The sequence below is a fragment of the Thunnus thynnus genome, chromosome 10, assembly GCF_963924715.1.
Source record: "Thunnus thynnus chromosome 10, fThuThy2.1, whole genome shotgun sequence".
Lineage (NCBI taxonomy): Eukaryota > Metazoa > Chordata > Actinopteri > Scombriformes > Scombridae > Thunnus > Thunnus thynnus.
Window position 1 is genome coordinate 8327545 of NC_089526.1, and position 25949 is coordinate 8353493.

General features: G+C 39.5%; 3 protein-coding genes across 5 annotated transcripts; all 3 read left to right on the forward strand.

The window, feature by feature from the left end:
* The first annotated feature begins 3215 nt into the window (after positions 1 to 3215).
* LOC137190966 (uncharacterized) lies at positions 3216 to 8859 on the forward strand. Of its 2 annotated transcripts, none has more exons than XM_067600724.1 (4): positions 3216 to 3916; positions 5498 to 5764; positions 6189 to 6279; positions 7647 to 8859. In XM_067600724.1, exons 1-4 carry the CDS (start codon positions 3529 to 3531, stop codon positions 8065 to 8067), a joined length of 1167 nt encoding a protein of 388 aa, XP_067456825.1. In that variant the 5' UTR covers positions 3216 to 3528; the 3' UTR covers positions 8068 to 8859. The 2 variants fall into 2 exon arrangements, with proteins under 2 accessions (XP_067456825.1, XP_067456824.1); XM_067600723.1 differs by having other exon boundaries at positions 3227 to 3916; positions 5495 to 5764.
* Positions 8860 to 10900: 2041 nt separating this feature from the next.
* Positions 10901 to 17514, forward strand: LOC137190967 (protein rapunzel-like). Of its 2 annotated transcripts, none has more exons than XM_067600725.1 (3): positions 10901 to 10996; positions 13670 to 13756; positions 14649 to 17514. In XM_067600725.1, exon 3 carries the CDS (start codon positions 14700 to 14702, stop codon positions 15381 to 15383), a length of 684 nt encoding a protein of 227 aa, XP_067456826.1. In that variant the 5' UTR covers positions 10901 to 10996; positions 13670 to 13756; positions 14649 to 14699; the 3' UTR covers positions 15384 to 17514. The 2 variants fall into 2 exon arrangements, with proteins under 2 accessions (XP_067456826.1, XP_067456827.1); XM_067600726.1 differs by having other exon boundaries at positions 10919 to 10996; positions 13680 to 13756.
* Positions 17515 to 20378: 2864 nt separating this feature from the next.
* Positions 20379 to 24905, forward strand: LOC137190968 (protein rapunzel-like). Its single transcript, XM_067600727.1, has 3 exons — positions 20379 to 20536; positions 21960 to 22456; positions 22599 to 24905. The coding sequence occupies exons 2-3, from the start codon at positions 21963 to 21965 to the stop codon at positions 23287 to 23289; spliced, it is 1185 nt and encodes a 394-aa protein (XP_067456828.1). The 5' UTR covers positions 20379 to 20536; positions 21960 to 21962; the 3' UTR covers positions 23290 to 24905.
* Positions 24906 to 25949: the final 1044 nt, after the last annotated feature.

Here is a 25949-nt window from a genome sequence, read left to right on the forward strand (position 1 = left end):
GTATTAAATACAAGGAAGTTGTCTTACAAATGCAAAAGCTACAGAGAGCTAAAGAAATACTCATGTATCAAATTATCTTCTGTTCAGTGATACTTCTTACAAACACTTCACTCTACATTTTCAGATCTTTTTTTTACTTCTAACCTGAACACTATGATCTTATCTTACTCTCTAATTTTGCAGAAACCCGGGCTGAATGTGTAGCAGAAATAGCAAATCTAGCAAATCTCCAGGTGAACAAATCTGTCACCACAGAGGATGAAGACGAACACGTAGCTCATCTAAAAAGGAAAGGGAGGTATCAATTTTTAACATCCTAATACAATAATTAAATACATGTAAAAATGTGTGTTTTTGATCGGTAGAAAATCACTGTACCATATGAGCACCAGCTCTACACTTGTGGTACAGTAATCATTTTAGAGTTTAATAGGCAAATACATATTCTCCCTGGGTTTAAGCACAAAGAGAAAAATGTTTCCAGAAATAAACAGCTCAAGAAACCAGTTGTATTGGGTCTAAAATTGTTCTTAAAGGTTTGATAATGAGCTTTGACAGAGAAAATGACAAAAGAGAAATGTCATTGACCAAGATATTATGTCTTTCAAATTCCTCATTTTGAATGAGAAAGAAACAGATGCCACCCACAACTGGGTGTGGAAGATGAGATTGTTGCGAGGAAATATTGTGTGGCTCAGCCATCAGCACCTAAAATAACCACTCCAAAATACAATCTGGGAGATATCGGCTCCCATACAGCGAGGAAAACATCTTTCAGTGTTCATATGGGCACCTGACTGTTGTTTTAAGACAGACTTGTAAAACTGTGAACTATCCTTTAAGCTTCATCCAACAAATACAGCAACATTAATCAGGTTGTGTCTGCTGCCACCCAACAGTCATTGCTGGTATTACTTCCCATTCACTAATCAGATGCACCTGAAGACTGACAGTGAAAAACAGAAACACATACACAACAGTTGGTGCTGAAGTAGAAGAAGAAGAGTTCATGTAGACAAACCTGGTGGATGCAAACACATGCATTAAATGATATCTAGTTCATAACACAACTTGATTTGTATGTAATGCCATATTAAGATGTTTGCATGTCTTTTTGAAGCAATACTTCTAGAGGTCTTTGTTTCACTGGAGACTATCAAACAACAAAACACAATTGTTCTCCTAATACTGCAGCCAGGAAGCTCATTTGGAGTGGTTTTCTGCAAACCTCCAGATGCTGGGATGCTTCCCCTTCCACTCCAGTCAGTTCAGGACTAGGGAAGTTTGGAGCAGGGGTTCACCATTTTTCCCAGTGGCCACTCGCAGTATTGCAGCGAAAAATCCCCCTGCGGCCCAAAAAGGACCCTAACGCTAGCTGCTAGGGTCAGATTGGTGCTTGGTTAGCACGGTGCATTTGCAGTCTACGGTTAACTGTGATAATGCTAATGGTAATGCTATTTTTCGCTGGCGAAAAACGGGCTTAAAACCAAATGAACTTACCGGAAAAACTGAACATCCGACCCCTTAGAAGCTCTTTTAGTACAGCCAAATGCTGCACACGACTTTTTTAGGCGACCAAAGTGTTACAATTAAGTAGGGTCATTAAGTAGGGTCATTTTCTTATAGACTTCCATACAAACTGACTTCTTCTTGGAGCCAGTGGAGTCGCCCCCTGCTGGCCATTAGACAGAATGCAGGTTTAAGGCACCTCCGCATTGGCTTCACTTTTCAGACCTGGAACTACTTACTTGGTTGTATATTGTGTATATTGACTGTAGCATCAAAAGTTGTAAGATACAATTTTGTGTATTTGGATCATTGAGATATTATTTTTATTATATTCACATTTCTTTCAGGATAAACCTCACAGACTGAATATAGAAATGAAATAATGTGCATGACTATCTGCTTTTCAGATCTCATACCTCGGCCTGGCCTGGAGGGATGACAACCTATAAGAGTGTCTGGAGAATAGTGGCCAAGCTTTTCACAAACACTTTAGCCAAAAACATTAACTGGAGGGGACGAAACCACAAGCAGGAGATTGAGAACCTTACCATCCATACATATACATATATACACTTAATAATGATTTAAGAGCTATAGTACATGTGACAGGGCAGGAATGGAGTTTAGATGTGGACTCATTACAGGTACTTGGGGTGCAAATCAACAATAAACTGGACTGGTCAAACAACACAGATGCCCTCTTCAAGAAAGGACAGAGCAGACTCAGGAAGCTGCACTCCTTTAACGTGTGTAACAAGCTCCTGAGGATGTTTTACCAGTCTCTGGTAGCGAGCACACTGTTCTTTGCAGTTGCATGCTTGGGAGGAGGTATCAAGGCTGTTGATGCTAGCAAACTTAATAAGTTGGTCAGGAAGGCCAAATCTGTGGTTTGGCAGGAACAGGACAGTCTGGAGGCAGTGGCAGAGTGGAGGACGGGGGACAAGATCAGTGTCATCTTTGACAACCTCTCTCACCTGCTCTATGGTGAACTGTAGCAAATGGGAAGCTCATTCAGTCACAGACTAATTCCACCAGAGAGCAAGACAGAGCGCTTCAGGCGTTCAATTGTGCCCACTCAGCCTGTACATCTAGAGCTGTGACAACAGGATAAAACAGCTGTGAAGGCCCACACAGCCCTTAGACTATAATACATAGAAATATAGCTGGCCTGTGTAGATAACAGCATATTTTATTGATATTTTGTATTCACTACTTCACCTATATAACATATACATATATAACTCTAGCTACACCAACCACAACCTTCGCTTCTGCACATATTTTGCACAATTTTTTTTTTATTTTTACAATCCAAAAGTCAGGTTATGTATTGTAATGTTTATAATGTGTGTAGAGTGGATTCCATTTACGTCTTCTTATTTTGTTTGTGTTTACTATTCTTAGCTCTTATCTGATTTCTTTGTTTCCTGCACTGCTGTAACATTCAAACTTCCCCTCTGGGGATCAAAAAAGTCTTATCTTAAAATCATTTCTAAGTACAGATTAAGACTTCAAGGAAATCAGAATGGGGTTGATAAGCTATATAATGCAGACAGGGTTAGGAAATGTGGTGAGGTTTATTTTTAATTTTATCATTATTACTTTTTTTTTTCTATAGACCAATCAGTATTCAGATGATTTAATGTCAAGAAGCTGCACACTCCGATGCAGTAGGTGGCGGTATGCAACTTTAACGTCGGTTTGGAATCCGCCAATAAACAAAAAGAAGAAGAGGAGGAAGGAGGAGGAGAAGAAGAAGAAGAAGACGCAGGAAGCATCTTTGGATGTGGAGGGTGGATGATACAATGTTAGCAAAATAGAGGACTTTGATTCAATTTATTAAGGCTGCCGTGTTTTACATTACCGAAAAGCCTCGGATTGGTGTATTAACTGTGACTAAGCTTTTTTTCACGAGCGTGTGTGTGTGCGCGGCTGATATCTGATAGCCTAGCATCCTTGTAGCTAGTCTGACGCTTTCCATACAGCGTGCTAACATTTAAAAACAGTTTGATTTGGAAGATGAATTTGGTTAAAAACAGAACTTTGCACCCGCACCTGCGCGACGAAGAAGCTCTGGTGGTGGAAAATGCTATCCGGTTGGCGATAGACTCGATAATAAACGTGCTGTACGGCGTCAACAGTGCCAGGACTCATGAGTATCAGCGGATGGTGGCCGACAGGGACAAAGAGATCCAACGGCTGGAGTGCAGGCTGACGGAGATCGAGCAGGAGCTGCAAGTGCTGCGCCGACAGGGATGCACCTGCGGGCTGTTGGGAAACGAGCACAGCCTGGTGGGATCACAGACCTCCGCTGACCGGCAGGAGGGAGAGCAGAGTGGTTTCGAGGCAGGTTGCATTGACACCGAGATGACAGCAGGGCAGCAGGAGTGTGAAATGAGTATCTCTTGTGAGTAAACATGACTGCAAAGACGATTAGAGCAGGAATGCAGAGTTAAAGATCTGTTACTTTAACCTTTTGTTTTTGTTGACATTTTCTTTATGCTAAGATATGTCCTCATTGTACAGTATGTATGTGTCGTAATAAGTTTCTTTATTGTTACATCTCATTACACAAGTATAAGAGACTAAAAATCTCAGGTTACAGCTTCTCCACAATGCACTCAGGGAAAAAGCAATATTTAAAGGTGCAGTGTGTAGGATTTAGTGGCATCTAGTGGTGAGGTTGTAGATTGCAACAAACTGAATACCCCCCCCCCCCTTCCCTTTCAAGCGTGTAGGAGAACCTACGATGGCTGCCAAATTTATGAAATATGCGAAACGCCCTCTCTAGAGCCAGAGTTTTGTCTGTCCGTGCAACATGGCGGGCACGGACGGTGACCTGCTCCCTATGTAGATATAGGGCTCATTCTAATGAAACAAAAACACAATGATTCTTATTTTCAGGTGATTATACACTAATTAAAACATACTTGTAGATATTATATTCTATTTATGTCAAGTCCATTCCACTAGATGCCACTAAATTCTACATACTGGTCCTTTAAAATAGTAAAAGCAATAGTAATAGGTAAAGAATATAAACAACAAAAAGAGTATAAAACATATGAGTGCATGTATGTATGTAAACTGCTGTGTGAATGTGTCCTATTTATAATTAAATATGAATAAATATCTATATTTACTGTATATATCATATGTGTATGTGCTTTTATGTGTGCTTATGTAGGCGTGTGTGACATTAGGCCATCAGAGTCCTTTGTTCATAAGCTTGGTGTAAAAATCCATCAACCATATTTTTCTCTTTTAAACAGTGGTGGAAGGAGGAGTCAGGTCCTGTACTCAAGTAAAAAATACTCCATTACAAGTAAACTACATAACCACTTTATATACAGTTAGCTAGTTTAGTCCAGTGGTTCCCAACCTAGGGGCCGAGCCCCTCCAAAGCGTCACCAGATAAATCTGATGGGTCGTGAGATGATTAATGGGAGAGGGAAAGAAAAGAAAACAAAGTTCTGATACACAAATCTGTTTTCAGTTTTTGGACTTTTTCTTTTATATTTATATATAGTTTGCTGAAATATTGGATCATTTGAACAATTATTGAAATGAAACCACATTCAAAGGACAGTGACAAAGTATGAAATTGGCAATAAAGCATCATTATTAAACCAAATAAAAATATTTCATATTTTATATGTTATATGGGATATGCATGAACAAACCCTTTTGTATTATGGACTGACAAAGACATGTACAGTATGTTATCATACATTGTGACGTGGGGTCATGTTTAGGGTGCATCAGACCCACTAGAGGTCAAACTCCCTGCAAGACCTCTTTTAAACATATTGTTATAAAAATCTAATAACAGAAATCCAAAAATACTTTTTGGGGATTTAGATATAGATTATATATCTATGCATTTAACCCTCAGAGATCCACAGGGGCGTCTGTGTACAGTAATGAGTCTAATTTGTTACTTCCACTTCTGATATTTTCCTATTTTTGTCTCCTTCTTCCACAGTAGGTCTTTTTGCAAGACCCCACTCACACGTCTCCTCCCAAAGCCAGGAGTCAGCTCTCCCTTCATCCCCTAGCAGAATGGGTCTGGACCAGACCTGCACCTCCCACTCCTCAGAAACCTCAGGCGTATCAGAGGTAGTCAGGAATCTGCCTAAGTCTCCCAGCAGCATCGTCGTCAAAGAAGAGCCGTGTGATGTCGACACTGTTTTGATCAAGTGGGAAATGAGTGAGGAGAGATTCGGGGAACATCAGGAGAGTGCAGATATTCCAGGTCAGCACACATATTGAATGTATCGTAACACTAGGACTGGGTTTTGAGGGTATTGAAAACGTAAAGTATTCAACGTTAAGACTTGTTTCCATATTCTTTGACCATATTCTTTGTGTCAAATGTCAGAAAATGGCGATTAATGTCTCCCAAAACCCAAGATGCAACCTAAAATATCTTGTTTTGTCCCTACCAGCAGTTTACAACTCAAAGATATTCAGTTTATTTGTTTATTCTTTTATGTTAGAGCACGGAAGACAGCAGAAAATATTCACATTTAAGAACCAAGAAGAACTTGTGTCATTTTGGCACCGGTATCAAAAATCTTCAAACATGTCTTAGGACATAAATACCATCACTGTAAAAATGTGTTTGCATAGTTTGTGTGGTTGCCTGATTAAGAAGCTTTTCCTTCTGATCCCGTTAGAAAAACTGGAGACCAGAGAAAGAGAAAAATTCAGGGAGAAACCTCAAGCAGACCCAGGCGGACTCCAAATGGCTGAGGGAGAACACCTGAGGTGAGTTATTTCATCAGTACAGATGAGCCCGATAATTGTGGCCTACAGTTACCTCATTACCTGTTTATCAAAGGGAAAATCCACAATAAAACCCTGCATTTATATTTTCTGTGAACAATTAGTCAAATGTAGACGATGTGATGTTATGCTGAAACATTTTCGCCACACCTGTTTATAGCAGGACAACTGCAGGTTTTGGTATCAGTTTTCCTCCAGCTAAGGATCTCTTTCACTGATTAACCCGCGTTTTATTTTGTTAATAACTGATGAATCATTTAGTATTATTCATTTTTTTCATTATTTCAATTTTTAAAGCAGAAAAGCAGCAGATGCTCGCATATGACGGGTGAAACCAGCCAATATTTTTTTCATTTTTGCTTGATAAATAACTTTAAATGTCTCGGTTATCAGAATTGTCGATTGAATTGATTTTCTCTTTTCTCCTGATCGATTAATTGGCTAACTGTGTCAGCATTAGATGCAGAGATATCTCCAGCAATAGTACTCACAGATAGACCTGAACGCCAAGCAGCCAGAATGAATTGATGCCTTTATACTCACCTGTGATTCAACGTATGCTTGTTCTCTTGGGATTTTCAAAGAACAGGAAATCAGTAAAAGAAATTGAAGTAAATGTATTTATTTATTTATAGAGGATAGTACACATGAATCAACAGTAACATCAAATTAAGAAGAAAACAAATGGAAAAAAAAACGTTTCAGGAGTCTTTGTCTTAACAATGTTAAACAGACAATACAATCAGATGATAAAATGGAAATAATAATGCAAATCGGGGGTAAAGTGGACACCAAATAAACACCTGAACACAAAAACTCCCCGGATACACTGTGCATGATCGATCGACAATGTCCGACAGTGTACAGGTGTCTACTTGAGGAACGTGTTGATGTTAATACTCAGCAGTGGATAATCTCACATTAAATGTTGCTTATCTGTTTTGCCACCGTAAAGACAAGCAGCAGCAGCATGTGTCAACTGACAACAACAGTGGTCATTCAACACCGGATTGCAGGAGATTACAGTCATACATATTTTTTCTGATTAACAGTTTAGTAGTTTAAGAGTGTGGTGGCATTCCTGTTCATCTGATTTCTCCTTTATGGCCTACTAGAATTGCTTAGTTGGCAAATATTGACATCTATCAATGTGCTGACAGTGGAGGATATGTAACAGCACATATTACTAACTGTACACAATCTTTTCATTTCTGGATTATTTCAGTGTGTTTAGTTGAGAATAAGAATATTGTTTTAATCTATACTTAAAAAACCCCCCAAAAAATCAGCTTGGTGAACTGCATACCTACTCATTTGTGTGATCCCGTCTTACCTTTCGTCCTCTTCAGGAACAAGAAGAAGAGCGTCCCGATGTCCGAGCTGCCAGAAGAAGCCCAGAGACTGAAGAGAGCAGCCTGGCGGGCGGCTTCCAGACGCTATTACGCCCGAAAAATAGCCCGCCAGCAGACAAACCCCTCGCGCTCCAGCTCCTTCCCCAACATCACAGACTCCCAGTATTCACAATCCATCTCTTTCGTGGATAAGAGGAAGAGGACGCTGATATCCGAGTTACCTCAAGAGTCTCAGACGTTGCAGAGGGAGGCTTGGAGAGCCGCGTCCAGGAGGTACTACGCAAGAAAAATGGCTCGCCACCAGACAGAGCCCACACAATACGGACACCTTCTCCAGAACATAGAGACATCTGATGAAACACAAGGACCTAACAGAAGAGGATCCCGCACCAGCAGAGGAGGAATCATGTGCAGCTGATGAAACAATGCTGCTGCTGCTGAGGTCATGCGGGGTTTTCTATCGAGCATAATTAAATGTTAATTTCATCGTAGAACACCGGACTATGTGAATGTTTGTATTTTGTAATATTTTCAGTTGATTTGTATCGATGATGTCGAGATTTGTCTCATGTCTACTCCTAACAGTTTGATCCCTGTGTTCTGAATGATCATCGGTGTTCCTTCATAGTTAAATTATGCAACTAAACATCACCGCATTCACATCCTTTTTTTGCCTTCTTCATTACATGCCTGTACAAAACGCTCCTCGCAAATGAAGATTTGAAGAAATGTAATCTGAGGCAATATAAAAACTATTGTACAGTATTACTCATATTAACAGCTACTGTATCAATGCAGCGCCCCTGGAGTCCAGTGTCTGTAATTACAATCAAGGCATCTATAATTGTCAACTTAACAAGCTCAACATCTTTTGACCAGTTGGAAGTTTTATTGGTAAGACTTTAAAATGTGGTTTTCGCTCTTTTTTTTTCGAACATAATAATAAAAAACAAGATCATTTAAATGCAACTGTGGTGTTGTTCTGTTTGTAATCACAGAATCATGTCTGTTTTCATGTTGTCTCTTAATCATTACATTCAGTTTCATCTTCTTCCTGTTTTTTTTTTAATCAGTATGCGTTTAAGTGTTTGCAGTGCATGAAAACCTGAAGCAAAATGGACTTACTGACCCCTAAGTAAAGAAATCTTTTTTTCTTGTTGATATTTTTACCTCTTGAAATGATCCACAATAAAAGAAAAAATACAACATTTCCGTTTGTTTATGTCTTGTTTATTTTATTTTTCTTTACACACTGAATGAAATCAGACATTCACAGCATCATGTAGGCTTGTTTGGGGAGACATTAGGCAATATGTGCATTCAAGTGAAACAATAAAGCAGCTTTTTTACTAACTAACTGCGGAGGAACATGAAAGCCCAAGCACATACATGAAAAAGAACACAAATTAATAATAATAATAAAGAGTCTTGGATATATTTCGTATGATTTGTGCAGGCTTTTCTTTCTGCTTACTAGTCACTGCCTCCTGACGTCGTTATTGTGGCTTTTAAACCGTCAACAGAGCGCTCCTACCCCCCAGCTAAAAAAAAACAAACAAAAAAAACAAGGACGTCTTGCAACAGAGGCCGTTTGTCACCTTGGAGCCTAAATATTACGCATATTAACCGCCGCCAGACGTACAGCTGAGCTTGCACAAGTGTGGTTATTACAGTATCATATAGGACTGTGAGTATTCATTGCACAGACTGAAATGTGATCTGCACGACAGCTGCTGCAGCAAATGCACAAAGAGAACAGGCGCGCGTCCGGCTGCAGCTCCGGCTGTGGTGCGTTAATCCTGCACAGCTCACACATGCGCATGTTTAACCGACAGTATCAGCTCTGAGCGTTGATGTGGAGAGCTTCAGAGCAGATAACGAAGGCATTGTCATATCTAATTGATATTCCCTCTATACTTTCTATTTTTTTTCCTTCCAGTTCCCACTACAAGCTGCAGGGAGGACAGAGCTTCTCTTGTGTGTAGCTGTTGCCTGAAGCTTGGTGTTTCAAAGAGGGGATGCAGGGTCTTTAACCTGCTGGAGGATCAGGTCCGGACACGCAGGGAGGCAGACGCCCATCCTATTTGTGACCATGTGCTGTTGTAATATGCGACATACACAGACATTATAGACAACAGCCAGGCTTTGAGGGGGAACAGGATTGTCCTTTAACGCTTTGCTGGCAGCTGCCAACACAATTTGCATAGGGGTTTATTTTGGGGAAAACAGCTTCAACCGCCGGAGCAGTCGCCTACCCACCTACGAATTCACTGGATTTGTCAGCACGGTTTTTCGTATAATGGAGTTTGGACTGAACTGATGCTTATTCAAGCCTGGATAAAGAAACAGACTACGGCTGGTTGCAGGACTACTCTGGCGCACTAAATAGGTGCGATACAGTTCAGGTTTTCGTCTGCCTGATAGCTACTGTTGGTCAGTTGGACAGTAATTTTAATTTGAGAGCTTTACTACAGTGCTGTCCGTATTATCACACATATATTTAAGGAAATAATATATATAAATTTGTGAACTTTATAACTTTACTGTATGCAGTGCCAGCTGCGCCATTTGCTACATTTTCCGTTGCACGTTGCTTTCAAATGGACTTTAAATTCGGCATTTTTGTGTGTATCCTTTAATTTAACGGTACAATCCGTAAATTCTAAACATAATTATTATTATATTTACATTTTAAACTAAATAAACTTCTTTTTTTCTCTCTTGGAGCCTTTGGAGAGCTCTCTGCACCTTTGGATACACCTGTGCACTTTTGGAGAGGTCCATTTGGATCCATAGCTGTCTTTTTGCCTTGTTGGATTCTACCCTCATAAAATGATTACCCTGTCGGTCTTTTTGGTCTAGTCCACAAGAAAAGGGTCTCTTTGACTCAAAAATCCCACCAATGGGCTATTTGTAGTCTCCCAAAGATGCTCCAGGGCTTGGCAAACGCACAAAAGGCAGCAGAAAGTCTCTGAGAACTCAGCTGCGCACTGACTGACAATTGCTTCTCAGTATCAACTGTATGACTATTGGATGGACCAGAATAAGTTGAAAGCATGGGGGTAGGACATGGTGTATTTGAGGAGGGGGCTTTGCTGTATAAGACCACTGAGGTGCCATTATAAAGTGGCATTTTGGAGCATATGTATATATGGTGCCAAAATGGCCATTTTGGGGTTTTGGGGGCTCTCTGAGCTCTTTATAAATGGTTTAGTCCAATTTGATCACCCCTACATATTCAACATACATGGAAGTGTCCTTTTTTGCAGGGATTGCTGGGAAGAAGAAGGAGGCTGTCGAGGTTGGGGCTGTGGAGAGGGAGGTATAGGCAGAGCCACTCTCAAAAGGTAAGAAATCCTATGTTCAGCTGGGGCCAGTTGTGCCCAATGTTGGCTGGGAGGCAGATGGAGACTATATTCTCAACATTTAGACAGAGAAATAGAGGTTTTCAGGTGTATTTTGATGTCTCTTTGGTGTGACAGAGCAGGGAGGGTCAGGGCATTATGGTGTGCATTAACAAGGAAACATGGAGGGACGGCTAGGGGGAGCCATAGCTGGGCAGGAAGGCAGCTGCCTAGCCCTGAGCTGTGAGGAGGGGTTTAGCTTGTTTTAGTACTCACAAACATAGAAGAACTCCGGAAGACCCTTCATTGTGGTATTTTAATCTTCATTAGTGTAGTTATTGTTTGAACTGTCTCAAGGGTGTACTTCCTCAGGAGTCTCCCAACTGCCACACAGGCTAACTTCTATAAAAGACAAGAGAGCAAAATGTCATGTCACAACAAGAAGTGGCTGAAAATCATCCAAACAAGTCATGAAAATGTGAATCACATACTTCTAGAGTGAATATAATAGCATATAATGTGTAAATTTGGATTAGCTTAGCACTGTTGTGATCATAGAAAACATTCAAGATGGCCACTCCACTGCAGGGAAGCAGGTGAGAGCAGCATGACGCTTCCTGGTTAGACAGACAGGCCTACTTTGTGTACAACCAAACCATTGTTAAAGGTTTCTGTCTATAAATACCAAAAAAAAGTATATTTTCTTATAGCTTTTTTCTGTGTACATGCGTATTATTGAAGAAGCTGAGTCACTGAGCCACAACTTTAGGCCAGGACTCTCTGACGGAGAAGTGGGAGTGTTGTGTCCTCTGCTTTAAAGGCCATGCTGCCTCACAGCAGTGATTGGTTAACTCACAGAGGAGACTTTAACTCAGCAGCTGTAATCTGCCTCATTAATTGGCCCTTAATGAGAATTATTATTAATATATTAACAAATATGATCATACGTCAGTCCTTATTTATCTTCAAATTGATTAAATATTCAACAAAAAAATCAATCCCAGAAATTAAGAAATGTTCTCGCAGGTGAAGTCTTGATTTAGGAGTAATTTCATTTGCGCAAAGGGTTAATTTTCCTTTTTGCAGATAGAAATGCTGCTGTCAGATGCACCTAAATCATCCGATTTGTGATTAATCTAGCTCAGATTATTCCAGAGCACTTTCAAAATGATAAATTTCACAGTGGTATCGTTTCAGAGAAGTATTTGAGTCAAAAAACTGTAATTAACCCTTTCATTACCTGACTCTCATCTTGTGGTTTGCAGTATTGTGCTGAGATGAGGTGTGGCTTCTCTTGTAGTTCATAATCTGTGAAGACAAAACAGAAATATAACATATAAAAATGTGATTTGTTGATAATTGAATTGCTATCAAGTTGTATTTATAAAACAAAAACACTTTTTATTCAGTGATGTAATCATAAAATTTGAAAAAAACTGGCCAGTTAAGGGAGGAGCAGAGGACAAACGTTGGAAAGACGTCTTTTAAAAATGAAAATGCCTTTTAAAAGGTCCTTCAAGAATCATTTTATAGGTCTTTTATCTTCTCTTAGATGATTTTTCAAGTGGAGGTTTTACAAGTATTTAATTAAGATACATATATGAATGGTTTTTTGTTGATTTCATGCATTTAAACACATCATTTCAAAGTGAATCTGAAGCTAAAGGGTTAATTCTTGCTCCTGTGCGTCACTGCTGTCAGTCCACAGTAGTGGTGCTGAAATCAGATGGTGGATGGTATGGCTGTCTGTTGTCATGATAGGTAACTTACCGCCCCCTCTGGTGGACACGGGCATTTAAAAAGAAAAATAAAGCAAAACACAAACACACACGTCTGGTCATCACATGTGTGTCTCAGAGGCTTGTCTGAACTTGCTCGGCCTTGTGGTCATCAGCTGTCAGTGTCAGCGCAACATGGCTGTGACTATTTTTGTGACTACGTTGTAATCTATGAGTGGTGTGAGTGTCAGTGGCACCATAACACACATGCTGAGCCATTAAGTGGCAGATAAGAGGATACTGAACACACACACACACCTTCCTCCTTTTCTTTTATCGATGCTATGAGTCCTTGAGCCACATTTAGCTCTGTGACATTCATATATTATATTTTTAGTTGTAGAAAAACACCCTTATATTGTCCCCTTTCAACAGAGCTTTAACTACTTACTCTTTTAGCCTTTAGCATCCAGTTTGAACTTTTACCATCTAACTCCTTCCTTTAAACTAGCTTGAAACCTTCTGGATAGCATCTCCTGTTATGTAAGAAACAAGTCTTACAGCTCAGTCAGCCGTGGCTTTTTTGTTTTCTCACTTAACTGCAGCTGAGTCGAGAGCTGACTTTTTCTGTCACGCCCTTTAGCTGCTGCTAGCTCTCAACATGCCTTCCTCATTCAGCTCGCTGTCGCTGCTCCTGAGGAGCTATCAGCTCCGTCCATAGAAACACATTGGGAGCAGCCTGGTGCTGAAAGTCTCAAGTGCTGAATGGAGCTCTGTCAGAGAGAAGGAAAGAGGCTGTTAACTCCTTCACTGCTGAAAACTGCAACCAGCAAGGGACAAAAAATCTGCTCACTTCCTGTTTTCAGACAGACAGAATGAACCAGAATCAGCCCTATGCAGCTTCTTCTGTGCTGGATTGTTTTCTTGTTTCTGAATCTATGTGTTTGTTTCGTTTCAGCAATCATCCTCAATCATCAGGATCCCTGTCTCACTTTAACAACACAGGAGAGGGTTCCTGAGTGAGCTCCAAGAGAAGACATTTGATGTAAGATGCTACATTTCTCCTCCGACACTCAACCGGCACATTTCTGTCTCAATCACTTGTCCTGTTGGGATATTCCATGAAAGAAAATACCTTTTCTCTGTGGCTGTAAAAGCATACAGAAATAGTCTCAGGCCGTAAGGAACTGAAATAATTGGTTAGTGGTGACAAGCTGAGTGTTAGCAGCACAGTGTCAATGCTACTATTAGATTCGTTTTGCTTGTCTTTAAGCTGATTTATTAAGCAGCTGTAAAGTGACTTCAGCTGATTGAGCCTTCAGATTATAACACTGTTCTATACATTAATTTATACCTGAATCTGATAGTTAGGGCTGCAACTAACAATTATTTTCATTGTCGATTAATCTGATTACTTTCTTGATTGATTGATTAATCATTGTCTGAAAATGTTAGGAAACAGCCTTTTTAAAATTTCCCTAAACCCAAGTCTTCAAATTGCTTGTTTTACTTGACCAACACTCCAGATTCAATTTAATATCATATGTGAGAAAAAAAAGCACTTGAGATCATTATTGCTAAGATTGAAAATAACTTGGACTAAAGGGATGTCATCAAGTTACTGATGTAATCTCATCAAATATTGGGTGTATTTTTTAAAAAAGGTGTCTTCCAAAAAAACCAATAAAATAAACAGTAAAAAGCAAAACTAATTGTGTAACTTTATCAAAACATGTTTGGTTACTATTCATGCAGTTTGGTTACTATTCATTATATATTGTTTTACAGCATTGACGGTAAAATGATCCAGTCGTTGTTCTAACTACTACTGTAGTACCAGAATGCCTCATAATTTTATAAATGCGGCTGCAGCATCCTAAAAACCATCAGTTATAGTAAACTGTGATCTCTCTCTCTCTCTTCCATCTCTCTCATAGACGTCCGTATTGATCCTCACATTGTGAACTCATCTGCACCACCTGGAAACCATGATGGAAGAGGACATCATTGAGGACCGGGCCAAACTGAAGCAGGGCCTGGTCAAAGTGCTGGAGTGTGTGGCCACCATCTCCTCAGCAGCAGCCGTGGTTAACCCCATTTTCGGCGTGGCTGGATCCCTGATCCGTGTGGTGCTGCACCACGTTGACGATGAGGACATCCGCACCCTGAAGCGCGAGTTTGGCTCCGTCAACCGGGCGCTGGACGAGATCTCTCAGCAGAATCGCAACACGCTGGTGCAGATCAAGAAGGAAACGCTGGATGGCCAGTACTGCTGTGTGGAGGAGAATCTGAAGAACCAGTTTAGAAAGTTCATGGAGATGGTGGAGGCACGGCCGGAGCACCGCCAGCGCAAAAGAGATGACTTTGAAGAGAGTTACGCCAACGACTTGGGCGACCAGAACCTGCACACGCTCTTCGATGGCGTGGACGGGAAACCGAAGCTCTTCAGCAGACCCATCCTGGAAGTCTACCTGAAGCACTCGCAAGGTGACCGCCGCACCATGGAGCGACTCTGCACACGCCTCACTTACCTGTTCTGCATCGGGCTCATCGCCCTCATGGGCTACGCCGCCATCATCGGAGACGACGAAGAGGGGCTGAGCGAGGAGTGGGCCGAGAAGATGGAACGGGTGCAGGAGAAGATGCAGGAGGCTCTTTGCAAGTGCAAATAAAGAAGTAGCTTGAAGAAGAGCTTTTTTTTTTTCCACTGCTGCTTTTCCTTCATATTCGGGACTCATATCCACATTCCTCCTGGCTTTTTCTATCCTTAGAAGCTCTTTGTATGCATCTGCGTTCACTGTTTGAAAGTCTAGGGATAATAATGAGCTCATTCTTGTCAAAACACATAATTTGTCCAAATTTGCTGCATGTGCAAGTGATGTAAAGACAACAAATTGGCTTCACATCACAATTGGCTCAAATTTACAGATTAATAATATACATTCTTCAGGTTATGTGATTGATCTGAATAAGACCGTGGTGGTTTCAGCTAATATAAAAAAAAACTGCAGCGCAATTCATCACAAATCTACTCTAAGCATTCAATTTTAGCAAGAAATGTAAGGAAATTACACTGTTATAGATATTAACATCATCTATAAATCAGGCTTTTACATAAATGTACCTTTCTAGCTTTAGTGTGTGACATTGCAATTAATGTCTCCCCCATTATGCACTTTTTGAAAGTATTTATATAATATTTGCCATGTATGGTAGTTTTTGAAAAATATATACCACTGTGTTGGGATGGGCAACAAGCCAAAGTAAAACCTTTACATTAGAGGCAAACAAGCCTAGGCTCCTGTCACATGAACATGGCACCACTACAGGGCCTCCTATGAGTTCTTTCAAATTTAAACCTACTGTACATCCTCTGTTTTATATTATACCATATGCCACTGATGTAGTAACTGCTTCTAGACTCAGAGGGACGTACTGTAGGTTGCCACTTATCTGTAATTTAAAAACCAAACCAAGAAACAAACATCCCAAAGTTTCCAGAGCTATGAATGTAACTACAGCGATACAATCATATATTACATGATCATACTTACATTAGCAAAATATGTTCCACAGGTATGTTACGGATGCGTGGAGCTCATGATACGCTATGCATACTTGTTGTTGTCTGACACTAAATGAATCTTATTTTACACTAATATTTCTGATGCCGCTGCACTAAGATCTTGAATGAATGTTTTCGGTTAAGAAATTGAAAACACTACCATCACAAATAAAATCGGATTTGATGTAACACTACATCAGTTAAAATAAACACTTCATTATAAAAAGAATACTACACTAATATAATTTGCCATTCGTGAGGTGACATTAACAATGGCCTTAAATGTGCGTCCACTTTCATCACCCAAAACCTTTTTAGATGTTTATTTTCTGACTTTTATGATTAAATGTGATATTGATAAATGTGAGGAACTGTTATTATAGGAAGTTATAATGTCACTTCTACTCCCTTGTGCAATTCTATCACTCTTATTTTCTATTTGATGTGTACTACAGCGTAAATGCAATGCAGGAAGTGCACCAAGTGTTGCTGCAATATATATATATATATATATATATATATATATATATATACATATTATGATGTATGGTCATTTGTGAGCATTTAGAACATGTAAAACATTTAATATCCTTTTTTTTAACAGTTAACCCTCAGCTAGATAAATGTTTTGGCTCTTTGTGCTCTTCCTCATCGGACCAATAGTGCCTAAATGTGCTATTTGTTTTGTATTCTGGTTTGATTTTTCCTTTTAAGGGGTTTTGTATATTCTTGCAAGTACATTATTGTATAAGACATTATGTTTTGAATACGCTATACACTACAGTAAAGATTTAATTTTGTGCCCTTTTTCTGTTTTAGCAAACTGGTGGTATGAGTAGTAACTGGTGGGTTTGGATTGCTGTATCAGGACAGTTCTGACTGTCAGAAATGTTTAGTTTAATAGACTAAATATTGATTACTAGACAGAATCTGATTGTCATCAATGGCTTTCAATTCATCTAAGTTTATATGTTTGTTTTTTATATTTTACCCAGGTCTAACTCTCACTGCTCTCATCCTTTCAATAAATAACCATGTCCTAAAGTGGTCAATGTGGCATTATGCCATATAGTAAACGTTACATCAACTATAGTCAAACTGCTGTACAGAGGAAAATTATATGATCCTCTTCATGCTTTTTGAAATGTCATATTTGTGAATATGTTGCCTTTTTATGTTACGGATCTTTGATGCCTGCTTGTATATGCACCATTATAAATAAACATGGGTGAAAAATACTGCTTTGGAGTAGTAAATCTTTTACTATAGTAACAACTGCAATGAGGAAAAATGATCCATTACAAGTTATGTCTTATTGATAAGATATATTAGATAGATTGACTCTGATAAACTGAGCTATATTCACACTTTCATATATATTAATTACCATGACATACACTTCTTGGTCAAAAGTATGTGGACACTCGTTTGTGTACTTCTGATCTGAGGTTGTTTTTCATGGATTGGGCTATAGACCCCTTAATTCCCATTTATGGGAAAAATTAATGCTACAGCATACAATAGTACTTAGACAGTACAGTAATGTTCTAATTGTATAGTAACTTTGACGACATTTTGAGGGTTGTCCTTTCCTGTTTTGATACAATGCCCATAAACACAAAGCTAGGTCCATAAAGAAATTGTTTTTCCAGTATGGTGTGGAAGAACTTGACTGGCCCGCACAAAGCTCTGATCTCGACCCCATCCAACACCTCTGGGATGAACTGGAACGGCAGCTGCGAGCCAGGCTTTAGTGCCCGACCTCATCAGTGCTCTTGTTGCTGAATGGGACCAAATCCCTGCAGCTAGATTCCAAAATTTTGTATAGCAAGAGATAACAAGTTTTTTTGTCCATGAGATATTGAAAAATGACATTGTGTATTTGTCCTTCCTGGAAAAATTAGATATATAAAATGTCTAATAATGTCTTTTTGAAAATATAATGAAAGGACATAAAAACTCCCAGAAATACATCGCAAGAATGGGTAGGAAATACTTTATATATAATTAGAATTACATAGTATGCAAAAATATTTTAATTTTTCGGATTGTAAGTTTATGTATTGAGTAAATGTACTTTCTCACCTTGGACATGCACACTGACAATAGTAACACTACTGTCAAACAGGTTCTGACAGGACTCACAGCACAATACATGTGTTGGAAAATACGCATCTTAATCTAGAATATCAGATATCAAATTCTGAAACAGAAAATTGACAACAAATCAATCAAATTACTTTTAATGAGATTCATTCGTTTTATCCACTGTTTGGTGAGATTATATATTTAGTTCCTGCTTTAATAATATAAATGATGCTTGCACAGTAAAATATTCAAACCCTGTTTTTATGACTGTATCATTCCATTAAATATAAATATCCTGATTGTCATATTGTTTGCACAGATTTAGTCTGAAATACAGTGTGTGGTATCTTTGGAAACTGGCATTAAATGCGTAGAATTTAACATTAAATATTCTCAGATGGTGCATTGGGAGGATCCAAGGAAGGTGCAATTTACTGATTTGTACACAAGATGGCGTGAGTACTTCACTTGCTTCACCATTACACCTGTTTTCACTGATCCCCCCGAGGGCCAACCGGACTGAAGCATCACATCTGCGTTTCTAATCTGTCAAGCTATTAAAGCCTGCTTCTATTTTATTTTTTAGCTCACAAACAGATCTGCTACACGACCAACACGAAGAATAACCAAATGAATCTTTAAAAGATCAAAAGAGGGGGAACAGAATTTACCTAAGGTGAAATAAACGAGCACAAAGCAGAGGTTAAGCACTTGTGGTATGGCCCTCATGCATCATTATCCAGATGAACAGGTTTGACTCACAGCTCAGAGTTGGGGAACCAAAACTGGAAAATTTGCACTGCAGCCGTTTGAAATGCAGATAACTGAGATACTGAAATCTGAGGTACTTACCTTTCCTGCAGAAAGACTGATGAATGTCTTTGAGCCGCCGACGCACGTCCTCTGTCATGTGATGGAGCTCGTTTTTCTCCCCATGACAAGAGCTCCTTTCAGAGAATCCATTGTCACCTGAAGAAATAATGTAGGCCTGACTATTATTCAGAAATTCAAATAAAAGTTTTGGGCAAAGGCTACATCGGTTAGAAATCATGACGTGAAGTCCTTCATGGCTAAGAGGAGAAACGATGAACGCGTAATGATCTTTTTTTGGTGAGGGAGGATCCGCTTGCGCGCTCACAGGGCGCGTCGTGTGCGCACAAATGAGGGGGAAGTAAGGTTTAATTTAATCATCATAGAGTCTTCTGACTGATAAAAAAAAAATTACGGTGTTCATTTCGATTTTTCAATGGATGTTTTCACCCCTTTTGTTTATATTTGTGACAAATCTGACTGGAGAGAGGTGACGCTGAGCTGTGCAGGAGTTATAAATAGCCTGTGCTTGACAAATTCGCTCCCTGCACATTAAAATCTAATTTAATGTGATCTAACCTATTCAAAATCTTATGACAAATACCAACGTTTCTGGCCTAAGATTTTTAATACTGCAGCTGCACAACATGAAGCGGTTGTGGTAAAAATGAAAATGATGATGTTCACATCACGTTACCATAGTTAAACACCAAAAAGTCAATGAATAATAGTTTTTCCAATCATCTTACCTTAAATTTGGATCCTTTAACAGCTGAAGATCACGATGATAATGGTGAAACATTTGCGCCAAGTGCGCAAGAGACTTCTCTCAGAGGAATAAACCGTGTGGAAAATAATTTACAGAAAAACTATAGTTTATTTGACTGCGTTTCGATGAAAAGAGACCGAATCCTCCCTTCATGGTGACAAAAGCACTGAAAGGAAAATGGAGACCAGATATTTAACCTCTTGTGTGCGCTCTCTCCCTCTCTCAGTCTCTCTCTCTCTCTCTGTCTCTCTCTCTGTCTCTCTCTCTCTCTCTCTCTCTCTCTCTCTCTCTCTCTTTCTCTCTCTCTCTCTCTCCCTCTCTCACTGTCTCTCTGTCTCTCTCTCTCTCTCTCTCTCTCTCTCTCTCTCTCTCTCTTTCTCTCTCTCTCTCTCTCTCTCTCCCTCTCTCTCTCCTTTGCAGATACTGTGTGCGCATCTCCTCTCCCTCTGTGGATCCTGTTTTTGGACAACTCCTCAGCTCCACAGTGGACAAGAGAACCGTGGGAATTTCCTCAAACTTGAAGGAAAAAAAAACTTGTTTGCAGCTGCTGAGGCTCATCAGGCGTGAAGGACCAGCAAATCCTTTTCATTGAGGTACAGAAAAAACCCTGTTATTATAAGAATGTGATGAATGTCCTTATCTCCAATCAGAAAGGGTAAATATGCTGTAAGGTGTGTCCGATGCTCTCAGGGGATTTATGCGTAAAAAAAAATCCTCCAATGCGCATTTCTTTTGGGTGCGCATGACAGTTTGGACACATGACAAACCTTTTCCTAATTTATTTACCAATAAAATCTTAATTTCTTTAAACTATCCGCTCAAATTATTCTTTTTTTTACCGTTTTGTCCAGTTCATCATGTTTTCATCTTTGCCTCTAGTTATAATAAACACAGATAATCGCAGCGCATTTTCAGACACGAATAAACTAAACAAATGGAAAATGTTAATTTGTCGAAGAAATGGGTGACGCAGCATCTGGGGTCCATCCTCAGACAAACGTCTGAACGGAGAGGACACAATAATATATGTATGTCAGGTTGCAAGCAAGGATGAAAGGGGATTTTTAAACATGCTTGGCCTTGGTCTGCTCTGCTCTGAAATGAGTCATACAGACCCAAGGGCATTTCTGTCATTTATTTATCTGTCAAGTATCTCAGGCCCCCATTTTGTTTATATGACATCATTATCTGCATCTTTCAAGGTGGGTGTTTTTTTTCTGCAGCCCAAAAGATTGAAAGTAATTACTATATAGCTTACATGGTCAAGATAAAGATTTGAACAAAAATCACATTTTTAAAATGTTGCATTTGAGTCTGACATCATATCAATCTTCCTTTTCTTAAAATAACAAAATAGGAGCTTTTGACATGATTTAAACTTAGTGTCATATCTTTTTTAGGTAGCAAACATCCAGATAACTATTCTACAATGTGTTTTATAACCTGCTAGGAGTCTGAAATCTTCTTCTAAGGTTAATTAATAGTGGCGTAACACTCTTTGGGAAGTTTTCTTCTTGAGGAAAAAGATCCAACGTTCTTTGAAAAGCTTTTAAAAGCATCATTTATGTTTTGTGTAACTTGCAAAGTAGATTTTAAGGAAAAGAAGATGACAAAAGAAAAAACTGCTCTGCTGCACAAATTTGTTTCTTTTTTTTGGCCTTTTATCTAATGTTTGCCTTTCTATTGTGAAATACTAGATAGATGAACCTCTTCTTATTCAAATTAAACAGAAATTTCAATGGTTGAACTGCAACTCACAACTCATAGACCTACACAACCTGTGAGAAGGGGTCACATGTACAGCTTCATTTTAAGTGTTCACTAACCACAAAAAAGTTTGAGCACCACTGTTGTAGATGGGAATGGCCACTTTTCCCTTAACCTAGTGAAGGCCATGATTCAAAACTACATTTTAACAGTCGATTTTTCAAAAACAACAGAATAAAGACTGTAGCTAGCCCATTCTCCCTGAAGCTAATTTCTATTTAACACCAGATTTTGTTCCTTATCTCTTAGAAAATGACCAGTTCACTGGAGAGGGTTGTGGCCCAGAAGAAGGAGGCCATTGAGGCAGTGATGGATATGTTTGAGAGGGGGGCCGAGGTGTTGGCCAGCGCTGTTGGGGAGCTCTTCCCCCTCTGTGAGGCTGCCGCTCCGGTTCTACGACTGGCTTTAGACAATGTCCAGAGCAAAGAGGTCTTCTATGTCAAAGAGCAGTTCTTGACAGTAAGAAACAAGCTTGATGTGCTCTCGACCCAACTGGAAGACATCGACTGTGAGATCAAGAAGGCGAAACTGGATTCCCATTACTTTTCCGTAGAGGAGAACATAAGGAACCAGTTTCGTAAATATGTGGACATCATAGAGGCAAAACAGCAGTTCCGGGAGGTGAAGACTCGCCTTTTTTTGGAGCATTTCACTAAAACTGGAGGAGACAAGAACCTGTTTGTGCTATATGATGCTATGATGGGGAATAACAGCTTTGGAGAGTCGGTTTTAGAGTTGGTAGAAAGGTAAATTGTTATAGTTTGTCGTATATATGTTTTTCATTACAGTTCTAATGTTCTACTCATGTTTTTGACACCAGGCATCTCTGCATAAGAGCACAAGATAAATACCTTAAATGTAGATGTAAATGGTTCCTCTGTTTTGCAGGTATGTGGCAAGGAACCGCCGCCTTCTGGAAGATTTCTGTGTCCGGATGAAGGAGCTCTTCTGCTTGGGCCTGATTGCTCTGCTGGGGCACTGTGCCTTAACCCAGGGCCAAGAGGAAGAACAGGACAAAATCCAAGAGTGGAGCAGCAAAATTGAAGAGGTAGAGTCTAGGATGAAGACAACCATTGAGTCCTGTATCGCTGCCTTACCAGAGCAAGCAAAACTAGACGCCCAGCGGCTCCTGCAAGAAAAGGAAGAAGGGAGCCTGCAAGATACAAGTCAGCAGCTTCTAGAGTTCTTGGTGAAAAAGTATGATTGGGTCAGCTGGTCAGTGCGGATGATCAACCACTCAGGGAGCACCTACCGGAACTGGCGAGCAGGAGAGCACTTTCATCATGTGGCTGGACAGAACTGGTTCGAGGTGCTCCAGGTGAACAACATCAACCTGGTGGTGTCGTACAGCGCCAAACCCCAGCCAGTGCCACGCGACTGCATTCGGCAGGTGATGGAGGGCCAGGGAAAGAAGGGTAATGCCCCGGCTGTGGTGGAGGTGCTGGAGAAGCAGCTGTGCGGGTTTGTTGTTCATGCCGTCAGTCGCCACAAGGAGTCTGCAGCTGCATGGAGCTTTCCATCAGACTGTCATTACTGGGAGAGACACAAGAATGTGGCAGTGTGTGTGCATTCGGAGTAAAGTTCACACATATTTAAGATTTTAGGATTATTTGGGAACAAGTATAACTGTAGAATGCATTTCTTGTTAATCTGCAAGACAAAGTTGAGAGTATCATACTTTATCATAACATTTTGAAGATACTGAATCTCACAAACTATTTCAGATCTTTTGTTGATAGAATTTAAAGGATAAAGCTCACAATTTTGTATATTTTTCTTACTGTCAACAAATCTCATGTGCAGAGCCAAACCAACTATGAATTGATAGCCTGATATATCTTATGTTCCTCTATGCCATAGACCTCTGTTGTTGTCCAAAAGCTATTAAAGACACATCAACGAGCCACACCGCTGCACTGGGTGACATGTTCCTTGGCCCTGAAGAATTTGGGCATGTTAGTTTGTTTAGAAATGGCTCCAAAGAGTAATAACAGTGATCATGTTTTCAGTCTCTAAAGAGTAGTTCCGTGTAAGGCAGATGCAACTGCTACATATCACTCCCTCTTGATTTTGCACTACATTGTACATTGTTAATAACTTTAGCATAAAATAAAATGTATCGACAATAAGAAAAATATAGAAAATCGCCAGCCAAGTCCTTTAATCACAAATGCACTTTTATGAGATTTCAGGGATGTGTCAACTCTTTATACAGTAAATATTTTATGTTGCAGCTGTTTGAATATTAACTGCTTGCATATTATGAACTGTGTCACCGTGTATCTATTTGTGATGTATGAGTTACTAACCAGTTTGTTTATAACCATAAGGCATTTCATACTAACATTGTATGAAAACAGTCTATGCTTTTACCTCAGCTGCATACAGTAATAATCCAGTCTCCCATGAGAAATGGCTTCTGCTACCTACAGCTCTAAAGAGATGGTTTTGCTGAGGCGGCATCTACTGAGCTGTGCTCCCATTTTGTCTCTGCATGGCAGGCTGGCCTACATAACTCTGACAGGGAGCGCAGAGGTTAGGTTTTCAGGCGTGAAAAACAAGAGGCTCAGAGTTTGGCACTGGAGACACTGCAATGTGCCTTGTGTACTAAACACATTCAAACCCCTCGATGCTGAACCAAAACTACTGAACCCCACTGCTTACCAGTCCTGTGCCTATAATTATGACATGGTTTGTGTTAGGTGGTTCGGCTTGGATGAGAAGAGATTTCATCTGCAATTTTCTTAATGTATTTATTTTATTTTAGCAACATCCGGTGATAAACAGTAATTGCTGTGTTGTTCTAAATTATCTACCCCAGCTACCACTGCAGATGGTGTCTCCAGTGATGTGTTGTTTTTTTTATCTATGTATGCTTTTCAGATTTTTTTATACAGCATTATGATACCCTGACTATTACTAAACACTCCTCTCTCGAACAAACCACTGTTATGTCTGCCACAACTTTAAAATCACATCCTTCCCTGTTCATCACCAGGTTTTTTTCCAGGAAAGAGCCATCTATCACAACCATCACTTTTATGAATGTTTAAATCCATTATGTTATACCAATTGCTGATATAAAGTAGTAAAATGGGCATTTATATTTATGAAATATCATGCGTTATTACTTAAACCACATCAGCTTCTATATTTATACCAAACAATCTCAATAAAATCAGTGCATGATCAGTATTCTGCATCATTTTTATGTTTTATGACAATTAATGACCAAATACAAATTGTTAATGGATGTGTAAACAAGTATAATCTAATACGCCTCTCTTTTCATGTATAAATGTGATTTACGCAGCACTGTTAGTGTCTGCGTCCATTAAAACAAGGCAGTGCACCCTCAGCAACAGGGACTCCAACTAATTTAATTGATATTTACACATAAGTCAGCATTTCCTGACCGCAGCTCTAGTTTGATGGTCTATGAATAACCTTTGGCTGAGCTAATATCCTGCAGACGAGTAGCAAAGTGCTTGCCTTAGCAGGATAGTATCAGTCATTATGCCTGGTGTAGGTGCAGGGCATTTTATATCTCAGTGGATCTGGAGGGTCTTTAGCTGTTCTCCGTCGTAAATCAAACCTGTCAGAATCCATCAAGTGCTATCTGTAACATACAGTGCAGTGCAGGAAGACGGCTGTGTTGTTTCATCCTGAGGTTTCTCTGTGTGCAGTGGAAGATAGTGTCCTGAAGTTCTGTGGTCTCCTAGATAAAAATTTGTGTTTACAACCAACCTCAGTATAAATTATTAAAGAGTTTTGGCTCACAAACTTTGTCCAAAAAAAGAACACTACATGTAATTTCTTTGATATCCAATAAATTACTCTCTATAGGCTAAGTGATTTTTATTTGTTATCATTGTGATCATATTTGATATTATCAGTGATTGTAAAGTCATTTTTAGTGATGATGAGTGACAAGTTAAATATATGCACATGTAGAGGATAGTTGCTTCCCTCTGCTTCCAGCCTTCATGCTAAGCTAAGCTAATCATCTCAGATAAGAAAGTGGTATCAATCTATTTCTAGCTCCCTGAACAAAAACGAACGAGCTTATTCAACAAAATGTTAACTTATTCCTTTAATTTAACAATGTCCATATTGGGTCAAGAATGTAGAAATGATAACCCTGTCATTGCCTTCTTGCACTGTCAAAAACATTGGGAACTCCCTTAAATCTAAAACTCAGCTCTTTAAAGTCATCATCATTGTTTCATTTCAAGTCAA

Coding starts and splice junctions, on each gene's coding strand:
- LOC137190966 (XM_067600723.1), top strand. CDS start 3,529: ATGAATTTGGTTAAAAACAGAACTTTGCACCCGCACCTGCGCGACGAA. Junction 3,917..5,494: donor GTGTGAAATGAGTATCTCTT/GTGAGTAAACAT, acceptor CTTCTTCCACAG/TAGGTCTTTTTGCAAGACCC. Junction 6,280..7,646: donor GCTGAGGGAGAACACCTGAG/GTGAGTTATTTC, acceptor CGTCCTCTTCAG/GAACAAGAAGAAGAGCGTCC.
- LOC137190967 (XM_067600725.1), top strand. CDS start 14,700: ATGATGGAAGAGGACATCATTGAGGACCGGGCCAAACTGAAGCAGGGC.
- LOC137190968 (XM_067600727.1), top strand. CDS start 21,963: ATGACCAGTTCACTGGAGAGGGTTGTGGCCCAGAAGAAGGAGGCCATT. Junction 22,457..22,598: donor GTTTTAGAGTTGGTAGAAAG/GTAAATTGTTAT, acceptor TCTGTTTTGCAG/GTATGTGGCAAGGAACCGCC.